We start from the raw sequence: 21,397 nt of genomic DNA on the forward strand, positions 1-21,397 counted from the left end.
AACCACCGTATATGTGCCAGTCACTGTGCTGAAGACCTCAGGCCTCTTGGAATCTCAGTGTCCCTGGATATGATGGTGAGCATTGCTGGGGAAAGCCCCAGACCTGGAAGCATGACTGGACACTGACAAACTCCTGATGTCTAACATTGACTGAGACCTCACAGCTTCTGGGAAATCCTTTTCTGAATTCCTGAGTGTTCCCTAGTAAACTCTCCGTAGTAGCTGTTCCAAATATTCACCCTCCTCAATGCACACTTCTTCTCCCCTCTTCTTCCCTAGGAATAAATCAAGACCTTCAGTTGTGAGAGTCCTCACTCTTTCAGATCCCCCATGACCCTCCCATCCTCACTCTAGCTAACCTGAGGGACTAGGGAAGCACCAGATTCTTGCCAGGACCACGGTCAGCACCAATACCTAGTGCTAGACTGGGGAAGGGTGTATGTGGCTAGGAACTGGCCTTTCAAAGCTGAAACAACTCAAGCTCTATCAGGGCACACCATCAGCTCAATCTGGAAAAGCCCTTGCCCAGCCCTGCCTCTCTCCTTGTATTTGGACCACGAGTCTCTGACACTTGCAGCTAGGCAGTTCTTCTATTCTCAGCATCTCATATTTTTTAAGTTGAAGCTCTCAATTCCTGTTCAGGGTCAATGATTTCCCTTTCCAGGGCAGGACATCCTGCAGATGTGTGTGTGTGGTGGGGATCAGATTAGGTCCCAAGCAGGCAGACATCAAGTCAGGCTGGCAGCAGATGGTGGCCCAGCCAAGGTAACATAGGATTGCAGGTTCAATGAAAGGATCTGGTCAGGAACACAGGAGATGAGTCAGGGACCCAAGTTCTGGACCTGGCTCAAGGCATCATATGTGTCATAGGGCTGAGACAGAAGCATAGCCCTTGATTGGATCAGGACTGGTCCACATTCTGGCCAGGGTCAGCTGTTCAGCCTGCCCATGGGGGCGGAGTGGCCCTAAGCGTGGGTATCGGAAGCTGGACAGAGTAGGGGTTAAGCATGCAGGCTTTGTCTTCTTCCAGACCTGTGCTTAAAACCCCAGCTTTGTGATCTGCTATGTGTCTGTCTTAGTTATCTAGCGCTGCTATAACAGAAATACTACAAGTGGATGGCTTTAACAAACAGACATTTATTCTCTTACAGTCCAGTAGGCTTGAAGTTCAAATTCAGGGTGCCAGCTCCAGGGGAAGACTTTCTCCTCTCTAGTCAACTCTGGAGGAAGGTCTTTGATCACCAATCTTGCCGTGATCTAGGAGCTTCTTTGAACAGGAACCTCAGGTCCAACAGACATGCTCTGCTCCTGGTATTGCTTTCTTGGTGGTATGAGGTCCACATGTCTCTCTGCTTGCTTCTCTCTTTTATCTCAAAAGAGATTGGCTTAAGACACTATCTAATCTTATAGATCTCATCAATATAACTGCTGCTAATCCACCTCATTAACATCACAGTGATAGGAGTTACAACGCGTAGGGAAATCACATCAGCTGACAAAATGGTAGACAACCGTACAATACTGGGAACCAGGACCTAGCCAAGTTGACAGATGTTTAATCCATGACAGTGTCTTTGTGAAAGTTTCTTAATTCTCCGAGCCTGGCTTCACCACCTGGGTATATAAAGTTGATGGCACATTGGTAAGTACTCAAAAAAGAAAAAAGATAGCTTGTATTATTTTCTTCAATCCTCAATACGTTTCTCTTTAAAATCTTCCTTTCTTCCTCCTGCCCATCTCCATTTCCCTTTTCCAAGATGCCTGTGCTCTCTGGGCCCAAGTCCCAGCCACTTTGTTTTTTCACTTATGCCTTCTCGCTTCCAGTGTCTTCAGCAACACCACCCTCAACAATGTAACTTTCTCTCCATCTTCAAATGGGCAGCCTTGCCTGTCCTGAAAAGCCCCTCACTTTCCTCTGCTTCTCTTCAATTTCTACCCTTTCATGCCCTGTTCCCACGAGGGCTCTGAGTTCACCATCTCCACTTCTACCCACCCACATGTTACTTAAAAAAAATTTTTTTTCAACTATTTTATCACAGAGAATTTAATATAATTAAGCCCATCTACCAATCACCCATCTTCAACAGCAAATTTTGTTTGGGCCATGTCTTAGTCTCCTAGTGCTGCCATAACAAAATACCACAAAGTGAGGGCTTTAAAGAACAGAAATGTATTGTCTCACAGTTCTGGAGGCTAGAAGTCCAAATCAGGGTATTGGCCCTGTTGATCTCTTCTGCGGACTCTGAGAGAGGAACTGTACCTGCCACTCTCCTAGCTTTGGTAGCTGCCGGCAATCCTTGGTGACCCTTGGCTTGTAGATGTATCTTTCTGTGGCTTCTTCCCCCAGTGTGACTCTGTGTCTGTGTTTGTTCTCCCTTTTTGTAAAATACCACTCAAATGGGATTACAATTCACTCTCCTCCACTATGATTTTCTTAACTGATAACATCTTTAAAGAAAGACCTGACTTCCGCACAAGGTCACATTCACACGTACAGAGGTTAAGATTGCAACATACGTTTTGGGGGGACACAATTCAATCCATAAGAGTCCACTTTCCCTTCTCCCATGTTATTTTGTAACAAATTCCGCAATCAATCCATCAATAACCATTTCAGTTAAAAGACTGAAATGAGTCACCAGAGAGAATTTGGAACATATGTGGAATGGACCATTTCAACCAGAAAGGGCGCTTTAGGGCTTCCGGTCTGAGCTTGAGTTGGAAAGTCAGAATGCCCTTTGGGATGGAAACAGGGACCCAGATTTTGACCACAGAGGTCTGCCAGTGGAAGGTTGATCCTGCCATGACTGGAAGCATAATGGCGTAGAAGTAAGGGTTGTTAGAGAATTGTTGCCTTTCTGAAGAAAAATAAAACACTTCCTCCAGGGAGGGGCTGATTCCCACCGCCAGCACTGAGCAGACCCCACACACAGTGGTGCTGTTTCTCTTTAATGTTATGGCCTGAGCCAGGTCACAAGTTCTTCCCTTAGTACTCGCAGCCCACCATGCAGCTCTGGGATTAAACAGGGAAGTAAATGCTGAGACTACTGTACATCTGGAGCTCCTGGGTGATGCAAAAGGTTAATGCGCTTGGCTGCTAACCAAAAGGTTGGAGGTTGGAGTCCTCCCAGGGGCACTTTGAAGGAAAGCATTGGTGATCTCTTTCTGAAAAGTCAACCATTGAAAACCTTATGGAGCAGACTTCTACTCAGACACACGTGAGGTAGCCATAAGTCGGAAGCTACTCAAGGGCAACTGGTTGATTAATGTGCATCTAGATCAGCCCTTTCTAACATTCCTTAACCAGGAGGCCTTCTGAAAATTACTCTAAATTTTGGGGACATCAGCAGGAGCTCTGGAGTTATAATTTGTGCTTGGATTAGAATAGTAGGCAAAAATAGTCCTAACGACTAAACCAGTCACTGTAAAACTTGATGGGTTTTCCAAAACTTTTAAGGATAATTAAAAAATAGCTATATTAAAAATTAGATAAATTTAAATATTTAAAATTATTTAAATAAATAATTAAATAGTTTAAAAATGTGTTGAAATTTTAAGACTCAAGATATAGCAACACTTATTAAGTACATGACATACGTCAACAATATCAATAGTTACTGGGTAGTTACTTCTTGTGCAGTTGTAACGTCATACCTTCAAACCACAGGCAATTTATCCCATGATCGCCTGTTGTATTTAGGTGGGACATAGCTTTAAAGGCAGATTATGTCTATTACAAGAACAACTATGTAAAGTGTGTTGAGTATTATAAAAATCTTTTAAAAACTGTACTCAGTTACATAAAAATTCACTCTCAAAAGGTAAAAGTTATCCATAATTTGATCACTTAAAGGACATTAGCATTTATTGAGTGCTGCGTTGTTCTACATGCTTCACGTGTACTAAATCATTACCTATGAGGAAGGTAGGTAACATTATTGTCCCAAGTAACTGAGATTCAGAAAAGTTAAATAACTTATCCAGGATCACACAGCTAGTAAAAGGTTGAACTTAGATTTGAGCCCAGGCAATCTGACTCCAGAACCAGAGCTCTTAACAATCGTATTACTAGTGAGATTTTCCTCCACTCCTCTCACCCCAGTCCCCAGAGATAATCACTATGAATATTTTGGTGTATGTCCATCTATGGAGTCCCTGGGTGGTGTAAATGGTTAAGCGCTTAACTACTAGCTAAAGGGTTGGTGGTTCGAACTCACCTAGAGAGGCCTTGGAAGACAGGCCTAGAGATCTGCTTATCAAAAGTCAGAGCCTTAAAAATCCTATGGAGCTGTGCTACTCCGCACAGGTGGGGTCGCCATGATTTGGAATCAGCTCAACGGCAACTAACAACAACAACATGCGACTAGTCACACACACAAATGAGCTTATGCTAGATATATTATTTTGTGGCTTGCACTTTTCTATTTAATATATTCAGGACATCTTTCATATCAAGAGATACAGCTTTACTTTATCCTTTGTAATGGCTACATAGTATGCCTTGGCATGGATATAGCATAATTTATTTCATCTGTCTCTTTGTCTCCTAGTAATGAATATTAAGAGGGTTTATAAAAGTTGACTCTTACAAATGGTGGTAAGCATGGTTTATTTTTCCTTACTTTAAAATATTTGGTGAAAATATATTACTAGCATGGATTATTTTCACATGACACTTGCTACTGTTAGGTGCTGTCAAGTCGGTTTCTACTCGTAGAGACCCTGTGTACTACAGAACGAAACACTGCCTGATTCTGCATCATCCTCACAATCGTTGCTATGTTTGAGCCCATTGTTGCGGCCACTGTGTCAATCCATCTAGTTAATGGCCTTCCTCTTTTTCACTGTCCCTCTATTTTACCAAGCATGATGTCTTTCTTCGTTATCTAGTGCTGCTATAACAGAATACCACAAGTGGACGACTTTAACAAAGAGAAATTTATTCTCTCCCAGGCTAGGAGGCTAGAAGTCTGAATTCACGGTGCCAGCTCCAGAGAAAGGCTTTCTCTGTCTGTAGGCTTTGGGGGAAGGTCCTCGTAGTCAATCTTCCCCAGTTGAGGAGCTTCTCAGCACAGGGACCCCAGGTCCCTCTGCTCACTTCTCTCTTTTATATTGCAGAAGAGATTAAGACACAACCTAATCTTGTAGATTGAGTCCTGCCTCATTAACATAACATAATCCCACCTCATTAACATCATAGAGGTAAGATTTACAACACATAGGAAAATCACATCAGACGACAAAATGGTGGACAGTCACAGAATACTGGGAATCATGGCCCAACCAAGTTGACACACATTTTGGGGGGACACAATTCTATCCATGACAATGTCCTCCAGGGACTGGTCCCTCCTGATAACATGTCCAAAGTATGTTAGACAAAATCTCTCCATCCTCGCTTTCAAGGAGCACTCTAGCTGTACTTTTTCAAAGACAGACTTTCTCTTTCTTCTGGCAGTCCATGGCATAGTCAATGTTCTTTGCCAACACCATAGTTCAAATGCATCAATTTTTCTTCTGTCTTCCTGATTCATGACACTTATTAACGTCCCTTAAAGCACCAATATTTTGTGGAATATTGGGAAACAAATCTAAATACCTTATTAAATGTAGTAAGCTTACTCAGCGTTAGCTTGTGACCCACTCCTTTCATGTTCCAAGGCTACTCTCCTGCAGCAGACACCACACTCCTGTCCCACATCTCCAAACCATCACCACAACCTCAAATATCTTACTTCCTAAAAGATAAGACCACAACACTAAATGCTGGTGAGGATGTTGAGTGACAGAAACTCATTCATTGCTGGTGGAAATGCAAAATAAGACAGCTACTTTTTTGTGTGGTAAATACATTTGTCACAAAACATTTGCCACTTCAATATTCCGCACATATGCAGTTTAGTAACATTAATCATGTCCATCATGTTGGGCAACCATCACCATTGTCTATTTCCAACTTTTTCCATCACTCTTAATAAAAGTTCACTGTCTCCTAAGGTATAGACACTTTTGAAGACAATCTTGCAGTTTGTTACAAAGCTAAATGTAGGCTTACCGCATGATCCAGCAATCACACTCGTAGGTACTTACTCAAATGAATTGAAAACATGTGTCCACACAAAATCTGCACATGAATGTTTCTTGCATAATTGTCAAAATTTTAAGCAACCAAGACATCCTTTAACAGGTTAATGGATAAACAAACTGTGGTACATCCATACATACAATGGAGTATATTATTCAGAGATAAAAAGAAATGAGCTATCAAGCTACAAAAAGACATGGAGGAAATTTAAACGCTAAGTAAAAGAAGCCAGCCTGTAAAGTTACGTACCGTATGACTTCAATTATATGGCATTCTGGGACAGGCAAGACTACAAAGACAGTAAAAAGATCAGTGGTCACCAGGGAGATGGGAGGACAGATGACGAGGTGAAACACAGACCATTTTAAGAACAGTGAAACTATTCTATATGATACTATAATGGTGGACACAAGATGTTATGCAGTTGTCAAAACCCATACAGTGAGGCCTAATGTAAACTATGAACTTTAGTTAATAATAATACATTGATACTGGCCCATCAATTCTAACAAATGTACCACAGGAATGCAAGATGTTAATAACAGGAGAAACAGTGTGCAGGGGGAAGAGGAGGAACTCTCAGTACTTTTTGTACAATTTTCTGTAAACCTAAAACTTCTCTAAATAATAAAGCCCACTTAAATGCTGAACAGTAAGCAAAACAAAACAAAAATATGAGACTTATATCAAGGACCAGAGATATGGAGGACCCATACTTTCAACTACCTCAGGCCCAACTTGCTGATTTCTAAATTTTGGGCTGAAGAGACATGTCTTCTTCAGTAGAGACAATAATGACTTACTGGTGAGTAGGCAAAGAATTGAAGAGCCAGGAAAAACTGGCTTGAGAATTGAGAGATGTGAGTAAGGAGGTAGCTGCCAGGTACTGACAGTGAGATAAATGTGAGCTTTGAAAATGGTACTCTTGTGTGTTTCCTTGAGAGGCAGAGTAAAGTTTTACATTATTTCAGTGATTTCGTTGCTGGTGTCAGGCTGAGTTTCCTTGACTGAAAGTCCATGAAAGACAGGACCATTATGAAGTCCAGCTTGTATACGGGTTACACATATGATAGCTGCAGTAGGTGGAGGATGGGGTTTTTTGTTTGTTTTTCTTTTAAAAAAAAAAAAACCCCAGTCAGGACTCCGGGAGGAAAGAAACTCAGGCAGGAGAAGAAAAGAGAAGACAGGCCAAATTTCTGAAGAAGAAAATGTTGAGAAACTGCCCTAGGATTTAGAATTTATGTTAAGATGAAATTTTATTTACCAATGTCTTGACTCTTAGAGGAGACTATGTAGCTGTTCACCAAAAATTTCCTTCTTAGCACACAGCTAGACTACATATTCCAGCCTCTCTTGTAGTTAGAGGTGACTGGGCTCTGGAAGAAATGAAGTTTGCCGCTTCATAAAACCTACTGTGCAATCTTCAATATCCTCTCTCTCCTCTCATTTGCTGGCCAGATGCAAAGGCTCCAGAGGAGGGCTCTAAGGCTCTAAAGGATAGCAGAGATGCTATTTGGAAGAACCTGGGTCCCTGAATGACTATGTGGAGCAAAGCCTCCTTACCCACCTGCACTGTACTGTGATGCCATGAGAAACTTTTATGGGGATTGTTTGTTATGGCAGTTAGCCTACACTGATGATGCACTGGGGAATAGTGGCATTTCCCCTACCTCTTTGATGGCTTCTCTGTCTTTTTCCTTGAAGCCTCTTCTTGGTCTCATCATCTAAGCGAATGTATCTCCCAAGGGTCAGAACTCTTCTGACCACTCCCCTCTGGATCAGCAGGTGACCCCCTAATTCTGACCTCTCTTTTGAGCTCCAGACTCTCACCTCCAGCTGCTTAAGCTTAACTGTCCTGAAGTTGCTTACAATGTACCTGTTCCTAAACCTAAACTCAAACTGGCTCTCTCTTCTAACATAGCTTTCAGTGTCACTGCCACTGGCCACCAGGCTTCTCCCAGGCAGACTGCCCTCATGTCTTAGCCTCTCGTCAAGCTGGGTGGTGCCAACCCCAACTCCCTCCTCAGGGCCACTCCCTCTTCTTCAAGTGCCAGCAGCCTGGGCTATGCCATGTCTGCATCAGCTCTGCTTGGACTTTTGCAATAGCTGGGGTTTTTTTTCCCCCTTTGATTAAGAAATATTTTGAGGTACAGAAAAGTATAACTAACACTTCACCCAGCTTTGTCGTATTTTCATTTGCACATGAAAATAGACAAACAGTGGCTCAGACCTAGGAAGTGAAAAGTTTACTTTCTCTCTTACATTGTATCAGGTGGAATTTTACAATAAACCTACCTTAACACTAAAACGCACACACAGTACCAGGTTCAAATGTCTTTTTGCTGTTCCCTCTGAGACGCAACAAACCTCTAACAGAAATCTGGTAACAGCACATTCCTGAAGTGTTGTCTATGCATTTTTATAGAGCAAATGCCACTTGGGGGCCCCAAAGTCACTCAATGAACTCCATTTTTTCTATGATTATTTTCGTGAACTCTCAGAACTGGAAAATATCCGGAAGTCATAAAAGCATTTTTTAAATATTTTCTATAGCATTTTATTGTTTTGCTATTCACATTTAAGTTTATTTGTTTATTTTTGTGTAAGACGTAAGGTAGGAATCCGATTTTACTTTTCCCCCGTATAGGTAGTTAATTGTGCCTCCACCATTCGTCAAATAATCTATCCTTTCCTCCCTGATCCATAATGCCAACACTATTATGACACTATTGATTATCAAGTTGCCATATATGCATGGGTCTGTTTCTCTCCCCTCTATTCTATTGCATTGGCCTGTTTTCTTAGCATCACATTGTGATTACCATAACTTGTAGCAAGTCTTGGTTTCTGGTAGAGTAAGGCTACCCCCTCCCCCCATGGCCTTATTCTTCAAATTTGCCTTGGCTATTTGTTATTTATGGCTGCATAGCAAACTATCCCAAAACTTTGTTTTTTTTTATTTGTTACTTATGGCTGCATAGCAAACTATCCCAAAACTTAGTGGCTCAAAATAACAACCAAAAAATAAAAGTAGACAAATCAATGAATACAATGTTTGCATATTGTGCTGTGTGCCCTGAAGTAAAGAGCATGGGAGACAAAGTGAAGGAGGAAGCACTTTGTGTTGGGCGGGCAAGCTGTTAGGGAGAAGAATCATGCTGAAAGGGTGGGAAGCTCATACACCTGTAATGGCTTAAAAAGCCTTCCTGCATCCCCAAAGCCAAGGACCAGTAATCCCTCTTCACCCATGAATGCCTTGCAGTGGGCCCTGTGGTTTTGGGATACCTTGGTTACCATGGGTTCTCTGAGGCAACTGAGGTTAAGGGCAACCGAAGTTAAGGGAAAGGGGTACATTCTTAAAATCATAGCTCTGGAAAGGTGCCCTCAGGCCCTTGGTGGTGGTAGGAAGGGCAGCCCTCTCCCTGAGGCAGGGTGGATAGGAGGAACCCAGGTCCTGTTATCTGGGACACTGGTTCAGAGTCACTTCCCTTGAACTGTCCAACTAAGTCAACCACACTCCTGGCTGTCTCCTCGTTACTCCTAGACTTAGGATTGTGTCTTGCATTAGAAAAATTCATGCTCACCAACCCCCACCCCCCAGCACTTTTAGCATTCATCCAGCTGGAGCAATGATTGCTTTGTATTGTCATTATTTTTTCATATATCTGCCTGCCACTTCCCCTACCCACCCCAACCCCCACACAACAATAAGATCCTTAAGGCAATTGGGAAGCATAGTAGTAAAAAATGTAGAATCCATCCTGAAATTCACCCTTCAGCTAAAGACTAGACAGGTCTATAAAACAATAACACATGTGAGGAGTGTGCTTCTTAGTTCAGTCATGTATATGAGGCCAAACGGCAACACCTGTCCGAAAACAATGACAAGAAGGCAGGAAAGGACAGGAAAAATAGACGATGGAAACAGGGAATTGAGGTGTGGAAGGGGAGGGTGTAGACACATCATGAGGGTTGCAACCAACGTCACAAAACAGTTTGTGTATAAATTGTTGAATGAGAAATTAAAAAAAAAAAAAAAGGCAAAAGATATGAACAGACACTTCACCAAAGAAGACATTGAAGCAGCTAACAGACACACGAGGAAATATGCTCCGGATCATTAGTCGTTAGAGAAACGGAAATCAAAACTACATTGAGACACCATCTCACCTCAATGTTACTGGCACTTATTAAAAAAGAAAGTAACAAATGTTGGAGAGGTTACAGGGAGATGGGAACTCTTATGCACTGCTGGTGGGAATGTGCAATGGTACGACCACTACAGAAAATGATATGGTACTTCCTTAAAAAGCTAGAAATAAAAGTACCATATGATCCAGAACCCCACTCCTAGTAATATATCCTAGAGAGATAAGAGTCATCACACGAATAGACATATGCACACCCGTGTTCATGACAGCATTATTCACAATAGCAAAAAAGATGGAAACAACTTAATTCCCCTTCAACAGATGAATGGATTAACAAACTGGTACCTACACACAATGGAATACTACACAACAATAATGAACAAAGATGAAATCTTTGAAACATCTCACAACATGGATGAATTTGGAGGGCATTATGCTGAGTGAAATAAGTCAGTCACAAAAGGACAAATACTGTATGAGACCGCTATTATGAAAACTCGAGAAAAGGCTTACACACAGAAAGAAACAATCTTTGACGGTTACAAGTGAGGGGAGGGGTGGGAAAGGGAGGTCACTAACTAGGTACTAGAACCCCGGGTGGAGAAGGGAAGAGTGTTGACACATCACAGGGATTGCAACCATTGTCACAAAACAATTTGTATATAAATTATTGAATGAGAAACTAATTTGCTCTGTAAACTTTCACCTAAAGCACAATTAAAAAAGAAAAATAAATGAATGAAATATCATTTCTAACCTATTAAATTGTTAAAAACTCAAAAACTTGACACTAAAAAAAAATGCAGAGTCTAAGACTCACCACTTACTAGCTGTGTAACTTTGGGGAATTATTCACCTCTCCGTGCCTCAGTTTCCCCATTGCAAGATGCAGGAAGTACTTACCTCATAGGGATGTTTGAGCCACTAATACATGAAGAGGGAACCAGGCACACAAAAAGCACTCCATAAATGTTAGCTTACCAGAATTAACCTCTATAGCCCCAACCCTGAGCACAGTGCATGGTGGTCAGCAGGCACACATAACTGCTTGTCCAATGAATACAGAGTAGGTATAAGTCTAGGAGCTCTAGTGAAAGTAAATAAACCCTTTGGGTCTCAACAGCTCATGATGCTCAAGCTGGCTCCTGGCGCTGGAGCCAGAGCAAGGCAGGCAGGAGACCCAAGGTGGGGAGAACCTGGTAAAGATGGACTTCCTCAGTGGGTATGTAGACTTGCTTCCAGGAGCCTCAAACTGGGAAAGACCAGGGGTCAGATGAGGCTGCACATTAATGCTAATGACCTCCTTGTCCCAGCAAGGTCGGACCAGGCAGGAGTCAGGGTGCGGGAATTACCCACCCAGTCATATCTGGGCAGCAGGAGGTGAAGGACTCAGGTAGGAAGGTGGAGAGCAGAGCTCTCAGGACCCAAAGTGACACCTAGAGCATCTTGCTCCCCTCTATGCTCTCATTTCCCTCAACTCCCTGAGTTCCTGACCCTGCAGGTCTGCACGGTCTATGCCTTGTGGTGCTGTAGGCTGGGGACAACCCTGTGCCCAACACTGGGGACCTGGAAGATTAACAATGGCAACAGAGATGTCCCAGTATCAGGAGCTTTCCCCACCTTCCTCTCAAAGGACTTCCTCACCCTCTCAGACCATCTTTGCCAGACCTCAAGCTGCCCACTCATCTCCTCTCCAATCCCCTACTCCCTTCTGGCCGTGACCTAGCCTCACCGTCAGGTCCCATCTCGAGGACATGCTGTTGTCTCATTGTGACCTGAAGGCAAGCAAGATCCTGTCTGACCAAATATGAATAAAGAGCTGCCTGGGTGGTAGGTAAGCCCTGGTGGCACAGTGGTTAAGCACTCAGCTACTAACCACAAGGTCAGCGGTTCAAATCCATAAGCCGCTCCCCAGAAGAAAGATGAGGCAGTCTGCTTGTGTAAATATTACAGCCTTGGAAACCCTATGGGGCAGTTCTAGTCTGTCCTACAGGGTCACTGTGAGCCGGAATCAACTCGACAACAATGGGTTTTGGGTTGGGTGGTAGGTAAGTTCTCTGTCCTCAGAGAGATTGAGGCAGTGACTGCATGACTCCTTATTGGGACTTCTAGGGGATAGGGTTCTGGCATCCCAGTGTCAGTTAGATCTGATGACCTTTAACATCAACCTTGAGAAGTGATGACTCTGCAGTTCCAAGCAATCTCCTCCCACAATGTAGAGGATGCCATCCTTCCGCCTACTTGGCCTGAAGTTGCCAGAGTTCAGAGTCATTTCTTTGGAACACAAAATAAAAAGGGACCCTGTCTCCAGAGGAGCCCTGGTGGAGCAGTGGTTAAGAGCTGTGTCTGCTAACCAAAAGGTCAGCAGTTCAAACCCCACAAGCTGTTCCTAAGAAATCCTATGGGGCAGTTCTACTCTGTCCAATAGGGTCGCTATGAGTCAGAACAGATTGAACAGCAACAGGTTTTTTTTTTGGTTTTCTGTCTCCAGAAGGCCCCTATGAAAAATACTTACGCTAAGCAGGATGACTCCTCCAACCCACTTTGCTTGACTGAGATTAAGTTAGCAGATTGGGCAATGGTCTCTGTGGAAGGCAGCGGAGCCAAGGTCAGTTTTGAGTGGGGGGTCTATGAGCAGTGACAGGGAGGGATGCCTATCACCAACCCTGGCAAGGCCAAGAGCTGGGGGTCCCCTGAGTAGTGGGGGCACTGCTCACGTCCCAGCTTTCCTCCTGGCAGGCGAGTGAGAATTCCATGAACAGATGGGGAGTTACAGTCAGGAGGCCAGGAAAGAGAAGAGGGAGTTGGAGGTGGAGGGAGAGGGGTGTCCAAGCTTTCCAGCTTGGCTTGGTGGTCTTAAGAGGACAGTTAAGGGAGGGGGCTCTCAAGGAGAGAGTCATCACTAGAGGAACTTGCACAATCTGCCAGATTTCATGGCTCCTGGTCAGGAAGGAAGTCATGGTCACAGAGGAGGTGAGGATTAGCTTACTCAGAGCACTGGGTCCCAGACCTCTATCTATTTGGGCTCTGTTGTAGTAGCACTCCTTCCAGACCCAGACCCTAGGCAGGTGCCCAAATACCCCCTCTATTATCCCCATAGCCTGCCCATCACAACCCTCAGGTTCAAAGCCTCTGTCCTCCAGAATGATAAGGACTTTCCCCCACCTCACCTCCCTTGCAGGGGAGGGATGGCCCCTTGGTAGTCTGTAGTGACATTGGCACACTGACTTCACCCATCACTGGTAGAGCAGCTCGGTACCTCATTGGCATTTGATAAGTGCTTCCTGCCCAGTGAAGTCTGCCCTCAGTTCCTGAGACTCGTCTCTAGAGCAGCCAACTAGGAGGGCTGGGGTTTGTTTCTAGCGATGCTGGCATATTCCACAAACAGAAGGGGGTCAGGCATGGGTTTCCAGCTGAAATGGGTGTTGGCGTAGATAGAATCCTCAGTGCCAAAGCGGTTTAGGTGGGTAAGTGTGGCATATTGGATGTCCCCAGTGTCCTCTTCAGAGCCCATCTGCTGCTCAAAGCCCTGGGAATCAGAAGACAGATGTTCATTATACACATCACAGCTAGGAGTGGTCAGTCGTCCCCTGGGGCCCAGAGGTGAGGAGGGGGTTGGTGAAATACAGGACAAGGAATTGATTCTGCAGAGCCCAGGGGAATGAATCCCTGGGAGGAGTTGCTTCTGAAGGTAGTGAAGTCTTCATCACTGAACACATTTGAGAAGAGGCCAGGCAGGGCCACATAGTATGGGCCGTGGACAAGCAATGCCAGCATCACCTGGGAACTTGTCAAAAATGCACAATCTCAGGGTTCACCCCAGACTTACTAAAGCAAAATCTCTAAGTGTGGGGCCCAGGAAACTGTGTTTTCTGTGCACACTCAAGTTTGAGAAGCACTGAGCTAAATGGATGGTAGGGATGTTAATTGTAGAGGTGATTCTCCCAGAGGGTTGGACCAGATGACAGTGGTCCTCCCAATCCTGAGAGTCTGTGATTCTGAGAGTCTCTGCCAAGAGATCTTAGCCATGACAGACCTACCCCAGGGAAACTGCCCAGTCCCCAGCCCCTTCTCAGAAAGCACCTTAGCAAACCATGTTCTTTGCCATGGGACACGCTTCCCCACAGCTCATGGGACCAACAATAGCCAGCCCATAGGCCAACTCATGACTTATGAAATGGGTTTGTCACCTGTAGGAGTAAAGGTAAAAGACCAGGTCAGTCAACTTCTCTCTCTAGACTTTAAGGAATTCAAATTGGGAACTACAGGGAAGGGAAGCACGCAGATAGGCCATGAGGCAGCAGGGCCGTGAGGAGCCACGACAGTCCAACATTCAGAGTAAATAAGAACTATGAGTAAGCAAGAGCTGGGAAGTTTGAAAAAAACAAAATGTACACTGGAAAGCTGGATCCCCTGTGCCCAGGTGAGGGTCATTCCTACTCACAGTGGTCTCCTCTTTTTGGGCTGAGAGGTCATCAGTGATGTGGGATTCATCCTCACCTGTAAAGGAGACAGTCAAGGTTGGAGGGGTGACCTCTCCCTAGGCATCCCCCATAGAAATAAGGAGGAGAGGCTGGAGGTCCTGACTGGGCAGAAAAGGACCCTGGTGGGGGAGATGCCAAGGCTTGGCCAGGGGACACTTTCCTGGCTAGGGATATGGTGGGTGCCCAGCATAGATGGTGCCCAGAGATGTAAGGAACAGAACAAACTGGCTGCCATCAGTTAAATTGCATAAAATCAGTAAAATTATTAACCAATTCCAGATCACTGAAAATTCCAAATTGAAGCATCAAATTTAAGCATACTGTATTTGCTGATGAAGTTATATAAAGTAACATCCTTCAAATTTTTGGACTAGGAATAATAAAGGGAAACACATTTTACCTCATTACCTGCCCCTGCACATAACTCACACACACTTACATATACACACTCATATACAAATTCTCACATACACACACACACACATAAACATACAAATTTATACACACTCATACACAAACACACACACACATTTATACACAAACTCACACATATACATTTGTACACATACATGCACAAACACAGATTCCTGAAAAAAGTTTAATGAAAAAAATACTTAACCTTTATAATCTGCAAACACTTGGACATTTTGTATCCTATTTGATTTTGTTTTTTAAAAATGCTATTATGACCCAGTAAGTTGATTTTACACAGTTCAAAAAATCTGTACAGTATATAAAATTCTATAATCCACTACTACCTTGAGGTTTTTATAGCTTGAAAAATTGAAATCAACGAGGTCCAAAATAATCCTGAGCTGCCCCCACGTTGCCACCCTGTTGTCCACAGAAACATCATTGGATTATATGGTTAGTAAAACACACAGGCAAGGATGGTGAGACTTCGTCTCACATACTTTTAACATGTTATCAGGAGGGACCAGTCCCTGGAGAAGGACTTCACACTTGGTAAAGTAGAGGGTCAGCGAAAAAGGGGAAGACCCTCGATGGGATGGATTGACACGATGGCTGCAACAATGGGCTCAAACATAGCAATGATGAGAGCACAGTGCAGGACAGGGCCGTGTTTCGTTCTGTTGTACATAGGGTCACCATGAGTCGGAACTGACTCGACGACACCTTACAATGACAGTAAACATACAGTACATACGTGCCAGAACAACCAACAAAAAACAGCAGAAATAAAGGCAGGAGTCATCAAAAGGGTCTACTCTGACAAACCCTGTACAAAACGTTATAGATTTTGCATGTTAAAAATGCTAAAAACTTAAATATTTGAAGATTGAGAAGTCCCTAAAGTGCTTTTACTACTACCAGATGCTGTCAAGTCAATTCTGACTCATGGTGACCCCATGTGTGTCAGAGTAGAACTGTGCTCCATCGGATTTTCAGTGGCTGATTTTTCAGACTTCTGAAAAAGATCAAAGAGGGAAACCCTGGTGGCATAGTGGGTAAGTGCTATGGCTGCTACCAAAAGGTCAGCAGTTCGAATCTACCAGGCATTCCTGGAAACTCTATGGGGCAGAGTTCTACTCTGTCCTATAGGGTCACCATGAGTCAGAATCAACTCAATGGCAACGGGTTTGTTTTTTGTTTTTTAGATCAACCAGGCCTTTCTTCCAAGGGAACTCTGGGTGAACTCCGACTGCCAATCTTTCTGTTAGCAGCCAATGGTGTTAACCATTTGTACCACCCAGGGATTCCCCAAGTGCTTTTAGGAAGACAAATTATAAAATGATAAAAACCCAGTGCTGTCGAGTCAAATCCGACTCATAGCGATAGCAAAAAAAAAAAAAAAAAATGCTATTGACCAGAAAATTCTTTAGATGAATTTGTTAAAAAAAATTCTTAGCTAAAAGATGGCATAATATATGATCCAAAATGGATAATACCAGTTACATCTGAGTCGATTCTGACCCATGGTAACCCCACGTGTGTTAGAGTAGAACTGTGCTCCAAAAGGATTCAATGGCTGATTTTTCAGAAGTAGATTGCCAAGCCTTTCTTCCAAGGAGCCTGTGGGTGGACTCAAACCGCCAACCTTTTGGTAAGCAGCTGAATGCTTTAACCATTTGCACCACCCAGGAACTCCTAGGCAAATGAGCGCTGCACTGAACTGGCTTTAGATGAGGTGATCTCAAACCTCTGAAGAGAGCTGGTCCATCCTCAGGGCCACCGAGCCTGCCACATTAGCTAAGCAGGAGGTGAGCCAGGTTAGGTTCCCAGGAAATTCTGCCCATGTCACCCCTTGGGCCTCTGTTTCCTCGATGGTAAAATGGAGGTAATAAGCCATGACCTCACAGCTTACTTGGGCGGCCTCTCAGTGCCAGTGTGTGGTTACCTTTCCCGGCTCTTCCTCGGGCTTTCCTGAGGTAGAGGATCATGAGGATGGTGAGCACCAGCAGCAAGAGGACCACCACCACCACACCTGAGACAACAAACTTCCAGTTGTCTGGAGGGCTTGGAAATGAAGACCTGTTGAGTGAGGAAAGTCAGAGCCCAGTCCAGCCTCCTGCAGAGAGATCCAGGTTCACCACCCCACCCCATGACAGATCCTCCCAGCTCTCCTGAGGGCCCTCCGGCTAAAATGATCAGGAGGCAGCCCTTCGGTCAAGGGCTCTGACTCAATAGCCTTTGTAGTTGTGGGCAAGTCACGCCTTCTCTCTGGGCTTGTTTCTTTCTCTGTCAAACAGAAACACTGATGATGCCTCAGTCTTTGCTCCTTTCCCCTCTCTAACTGTTGTTCCTTAACTTTCTTTCTGGATGCCTATTGTAGGATCTGTGCTCACCTCTCCCAGCATCTTTCCCTTAACCGTTCTTTGTTCCAGCTCCTCAGCCTCACCCCTTCTCTGTGAGGCGGAATTAGTTCTCAGAGAATACGGGTGTCATTTGACAAGCAGAGCTCTGCCAGATAATAAATGCATTTTTATAGGCCCTTCTGAAGACACTGTCTTAAGTCAAAGGAAAGACACAATGGTAGACTTTCTTACACCGTACCAGTTGACAGTTGCTGTCAAGTAGACTCCGACTCACGACGACGACTCCATGTGTGTGTCAGAGTAGAGCTGTGTTCTTAGGGTTCTCAGGGAATGATTTTTCAGAAGTACATCACCACACCTGTCTTCCAAGGTGCCTCTGGCTGGACTCGAACCTCCGACTTTTGGGTTAGCAGCCAATCTCATTCACCCTTTAAACCACCCAGGGACTCCTTCTTACACCATAGCAGGTTCTTTTCTTTCTTTTAATTTAATTTAATTTTAGGTGAAAATATACACAACAAAACTCACTCCCATTCCCCAGTTTCTAGACATAATGACGAGTGACATGGGTTACATTCTTGTCATTCTGTCAACATTCTCGTTATTTCTATTCTAGTTGTTTCTCTTCAATTTATTTAATCTCCCTACCCCCTAACATTCACATCTATGCTTTAAAATAGCTGTTGATCCCATAGCAGGCTCTTAGAGAATGTGTCTGGGGATGTCATTGGTCAAAGGGGGAGAGGGACATCACTCAGCTCAGTTGACCAGCACCACTGGGTTTCTGGTTTAATCCCTTGAAGCAAAGAACTGTGGTTTGCAAGAGCACCATCTACAGTGATGGTGGATGGAGAGAGGGTGAGCGGAGGCCAGAGGCCAGAAGAGAAACGTCTGTCATGCCAGTTACAGTGGCTGGAGCCTGAAAACCACCAGGCAGGGGTAGAAAAGAAGTCAGGCACACGCTGGAGTAACCAGAGTATGCCCTTTCCCTAAACTCTTGGTGGCTCTGTGGTAGCTTCTCTGCTCTTCCTGAAACACAGAGAAGGGCTTGAAGCGGCAAAGAGGAAAAAGCAGCAGCCCCAGTCATGTGCCTGGCACTGTACTAAGCCCTTTGAATCCACAGCCTTGTTTCATCCTCACAACAACCCTGTAAGCAGTGGCCCCCCAATCGGGGCAATTTTTCCCCCCAGGGGACATTTGGCAATATCTGGAGACATTTATAGTTGTCATAACTGGGGGTAGTGGTGCTACTGGCATCTAGTGGGTAGAGGTCAGGATTGCTACTAAATATCTACAATGCACAAGACAGCCTCCCACCCCAACAAAGAATTTTCCAGTCCCAATTATCAATAGTACCAAGGGTAAGGAACCCTGTTGTAAGGTGAGAAAGTTATTGGTTCCATTTTCAGGTAAGGAAACTGAGGCTCAGAGAGGTAAAGTGACCTAAAGTGACAAGTTTGACTCCCAATCCATCCTCCAAGAGCCAAGTATCTATGGGAATTTTTGTTTGTTTGTTTTTGTTTTTTTCCAGTTGCCCTCAAGTAGGCTCCGACTCATGGCAAGCTCATGTGTGTCGGAGTAGAACTGTACTCCGTAGGGTTCTCAATGGCTGACTTTCCAGAAGGACATCACCAGGCCTTTCTTCCTGGGAATGTATTGCTGGAGGTAATTTGGCACAGGGGCCAAGGGTGGGAGGAAATGGAGGCTGGGGGAACAGGGACGGTGGCAGTACCTGTCAGTGGAAAGGCTGGTGGCAGAGGCCCGGACTGTGGTCGTCACAGTGCTCCTGGTGGTGGACAGGGTTGAAGCTGTGGGAGACGACAATGAGGAGAGTCCTCCCATCTGTTTGCCCCACACCCCCAAGGCTGCCCGCTCCCAACCCAGCCTTGAGTGGGAGGTCCCACGGGTGGCCCTGGGCCAGGCGAGGACTCTGAGAATCACCACATTCCCAGCAAATGAATGGTGGCCTTGTCCTGAGTTGTGTTGGATTTCCAGCATCGTAAATGCCAGAATATGTGAGAGTAGCTTCAGACTGAGTGTCATACCGCCGCTTGTATAATGGTTAGATCTATGCTGTCTTCTGTTTTCACTGACTTTGAATGGGCCACGCACTTTTGATCTGTAATGCCTTCTCCTACAACCCCTGTTTTCTCTCCTGGATAAGTTTCTGCCTATCCAACCAGACCCAGGTAGTATCAACTCCTCTGGGGAGTCTTCCAGGAGGATCCACACCCCTGGTCTTCTCCAGCAACTGAATCCCTCCCTTCGCTGGGCATCTGTTCAGCATGGTCCTGATACAGTACTTACCACTCTGCGTCATAACCTTTTATTGACTTGTCTGTCTTCCCCGCTGGGCTGTGGGCTACTCCAGCACAGGTTGGATCTCAAGGCTTCCAGAGCCTAGCCCTCTGCCCTTTGTGGAGTGGGCATTGAGACAAAGCTTGGGCAGTGAAAGACCAAGAAGCTGACCTGGGTCCTCTAGATGATGAGTTGTCTGGGCAAAGTCAGCACCAGAAAGGAGGCCTGGGAAGGTGCCTTTCCAGCCCAAACCATCACAAAGAAATGCAGCAGAGCTTTGCAACTCTGCGGCTTTTAGGAGCAATACCTGAGCCTCAGGGTTAATGGTAACCCCAAACTTCCCATTCTGAGGTTCAAGTTCTCTCAACTTTTAGGGGCAGGTCCAGGGTGAGGACCCAGGACTGCTAAGCCCTAGGCTGCTACACCACCTTGCCTTACCCCTGAGTCTCATGTGTGCCTCACTACCCAGCTATGTCCTTGTCTGTCCCCATTCCTCGGCCCCACCCAATTACCTTGTAGCCCATCTCCAGCACAGCCCTTTGAGAGAAGATTAGGGGTTACGGTCAAGCATAGGGATGTCCAGAAATGGACCATTAAGCTGGCTGTTCTTTAGCATGGGGAGGCTTTAAGATCATTGCCAATATACTGAGGAGGCCTGTGAGTAGCAACAAAAATGTTAAGAGGAACACATATGATGTGTAAGGAAGCAGCAGCAAAAAGCCGGTAGGCTTGAGACTGGCGCTGGTTCTACCATTAACCAGAGGGTGACCTTGGGCAAGGGACTTTCCTTCTCTGGTTCCCAGTTTTCTGCTACAAGAGGGTTGTTGTTGTTGTTAGCTGCCCTCAAGTTGGCCCCTGACTCAGGGTGCCATCCCCATGATTGGTTGCAGATCAGACCATTGTGACCCATAGGGCTTTCATCAGCTGATTTTTGGAAGTAGATTGTCAGGCCTTTCTTCCTAGTCTGTCTCAGTATGTAAGCTTCACTGAAACCTGTTTGCCATCGTAGCAACACACAGGCCTCCACCGACAGGTGGGTGGTAGTTACACATAAGGTGCGTTGGCTGGGAATCAAACCTGGGTCTCCAACATGGAAGGTGAGAATTCTACCACTGAGCACCAATACCCCTCAACAGAAGGATAGAGGGAAATATTTTCTAAGGTCCTTTTCAGCTCTAACATCTTGTGATTCAGGGAGTCTGAGAACCATACATGAGAAGGGAAAGAACTCACCTGGAGATACCATCAGACGGAAGCTTCTGCGAATATAGACAACTGACTGAGAAGAGTCGTAGATTCCACAGTCATAGAATCCTGAGTCCGCCGTCCTGAGCCCAGTCATGGTGACGTTGAAGTAGCTAAATCTACGTTCATCCTGGATCGAGTATCGGGACTTCTGTGCCCAGGACCTGGGGCTGGTGACTAATTTGTTACATGAATTTTCTGATGTTTTCTTGCACCAGATTTTCACCATGTATGAATCTTTCCTGCCCCAGTAGGGACATGTCAAGGAGATGGTCTCACCTTCCAGTTTCTGCAACAACACTAGCGCTGGTTCTTGTTCCCGGGAGTCTGAGGATGAGCCTTCAGGTCAGGGGCCTG

General features: G+C 44.9%; 2 protein-coding genes across 3 annotated transcripts in view; both read right to left on the reverse strand.

The window, feature by feature from the left end:
* Positions 1 to 13,574, reverse strand: part of TREM2 (triggering receptor expressed on myeloid cells 2) — a 21,620-nt gene extending 8,046 nt beyond the window's left edge. Inside the window, exon 1 of one of the 2 annotated variants that reach the window (XM_049891599.1) lies at positions 13,496 to 13,574. In XM_049891599.1, the coding sequence (XP_049747556.1) occupies positions 13,496 to 13,506 (11 nt within the window). In that variant the 5' untranslated portion in view covers positions 13,507 to 13,574. The other variant, XM_049891602.1, reaches the window with a different exon arrangement.
* LOC126080374 (trem-like transcript 4 protein) lies at positions 1,334 to 21,276 on the reverse strand. The gene is made up of 5 exons (XM_049891612.1): positions 21,029 to 21,276; positions 19,230 to 19,305; positions 17,080 to 17,213; positions 14,681 to 14,736; positions 1,334 to 13,765 (listed from the first exon to the last, which is right to left on the reverse strand). Exons 1-5 carry the CDS (start codon positions 21,267 to 21,269, stop codon positions 13,574 to 13,576), a joined length of 699 nt encoding a protein of 232 aa, XP_049747569.1. The 5' UTR covers positions 21,270 to 21,276; the 3' UTR covers positions 1,334 to 13,573.
* Positions 21,277 to 21,397: the final 121 nt, after the last annotated feature.

This window comes from Elephas maximus, chromosome 1 (assembly GCF_024166365.1).
Source record: "Elephas maximus indicus isolate mEleMax1 chromosome 1, mEleMax1 primary haplotype, whole genome shotgun sequence".
NCBI classification, from domain to species: Eukaryota; Metazoa; Chordata; class Mammalia; order Proboscidea; family Elephantidae; genus Elephas; species Elephas maximus.

Coding starts and splice junctions, on each gene's coding strand:
- LOC126080374 (XM_049891612.1), bottom strand. CDS start 21,269: ATGGTGAAAATCTGGTGCAAGAAAACATCAGAAAATTCATGTAACAAA. Junction 17,214..19,229: donor ACCAGCCTTTCCACTGACAG/GTACTGCCACCG, acceptor CTCACTCAACAG/GTCTTCATTTCCAAGCCCTC. Junction 14,737..17,079: donor CCGAGGAAGAGCCGGGAAAG/GTAACCACACAC, acceptor TCTCCTTTACAG/GTGAGGATGAATCCCACATC.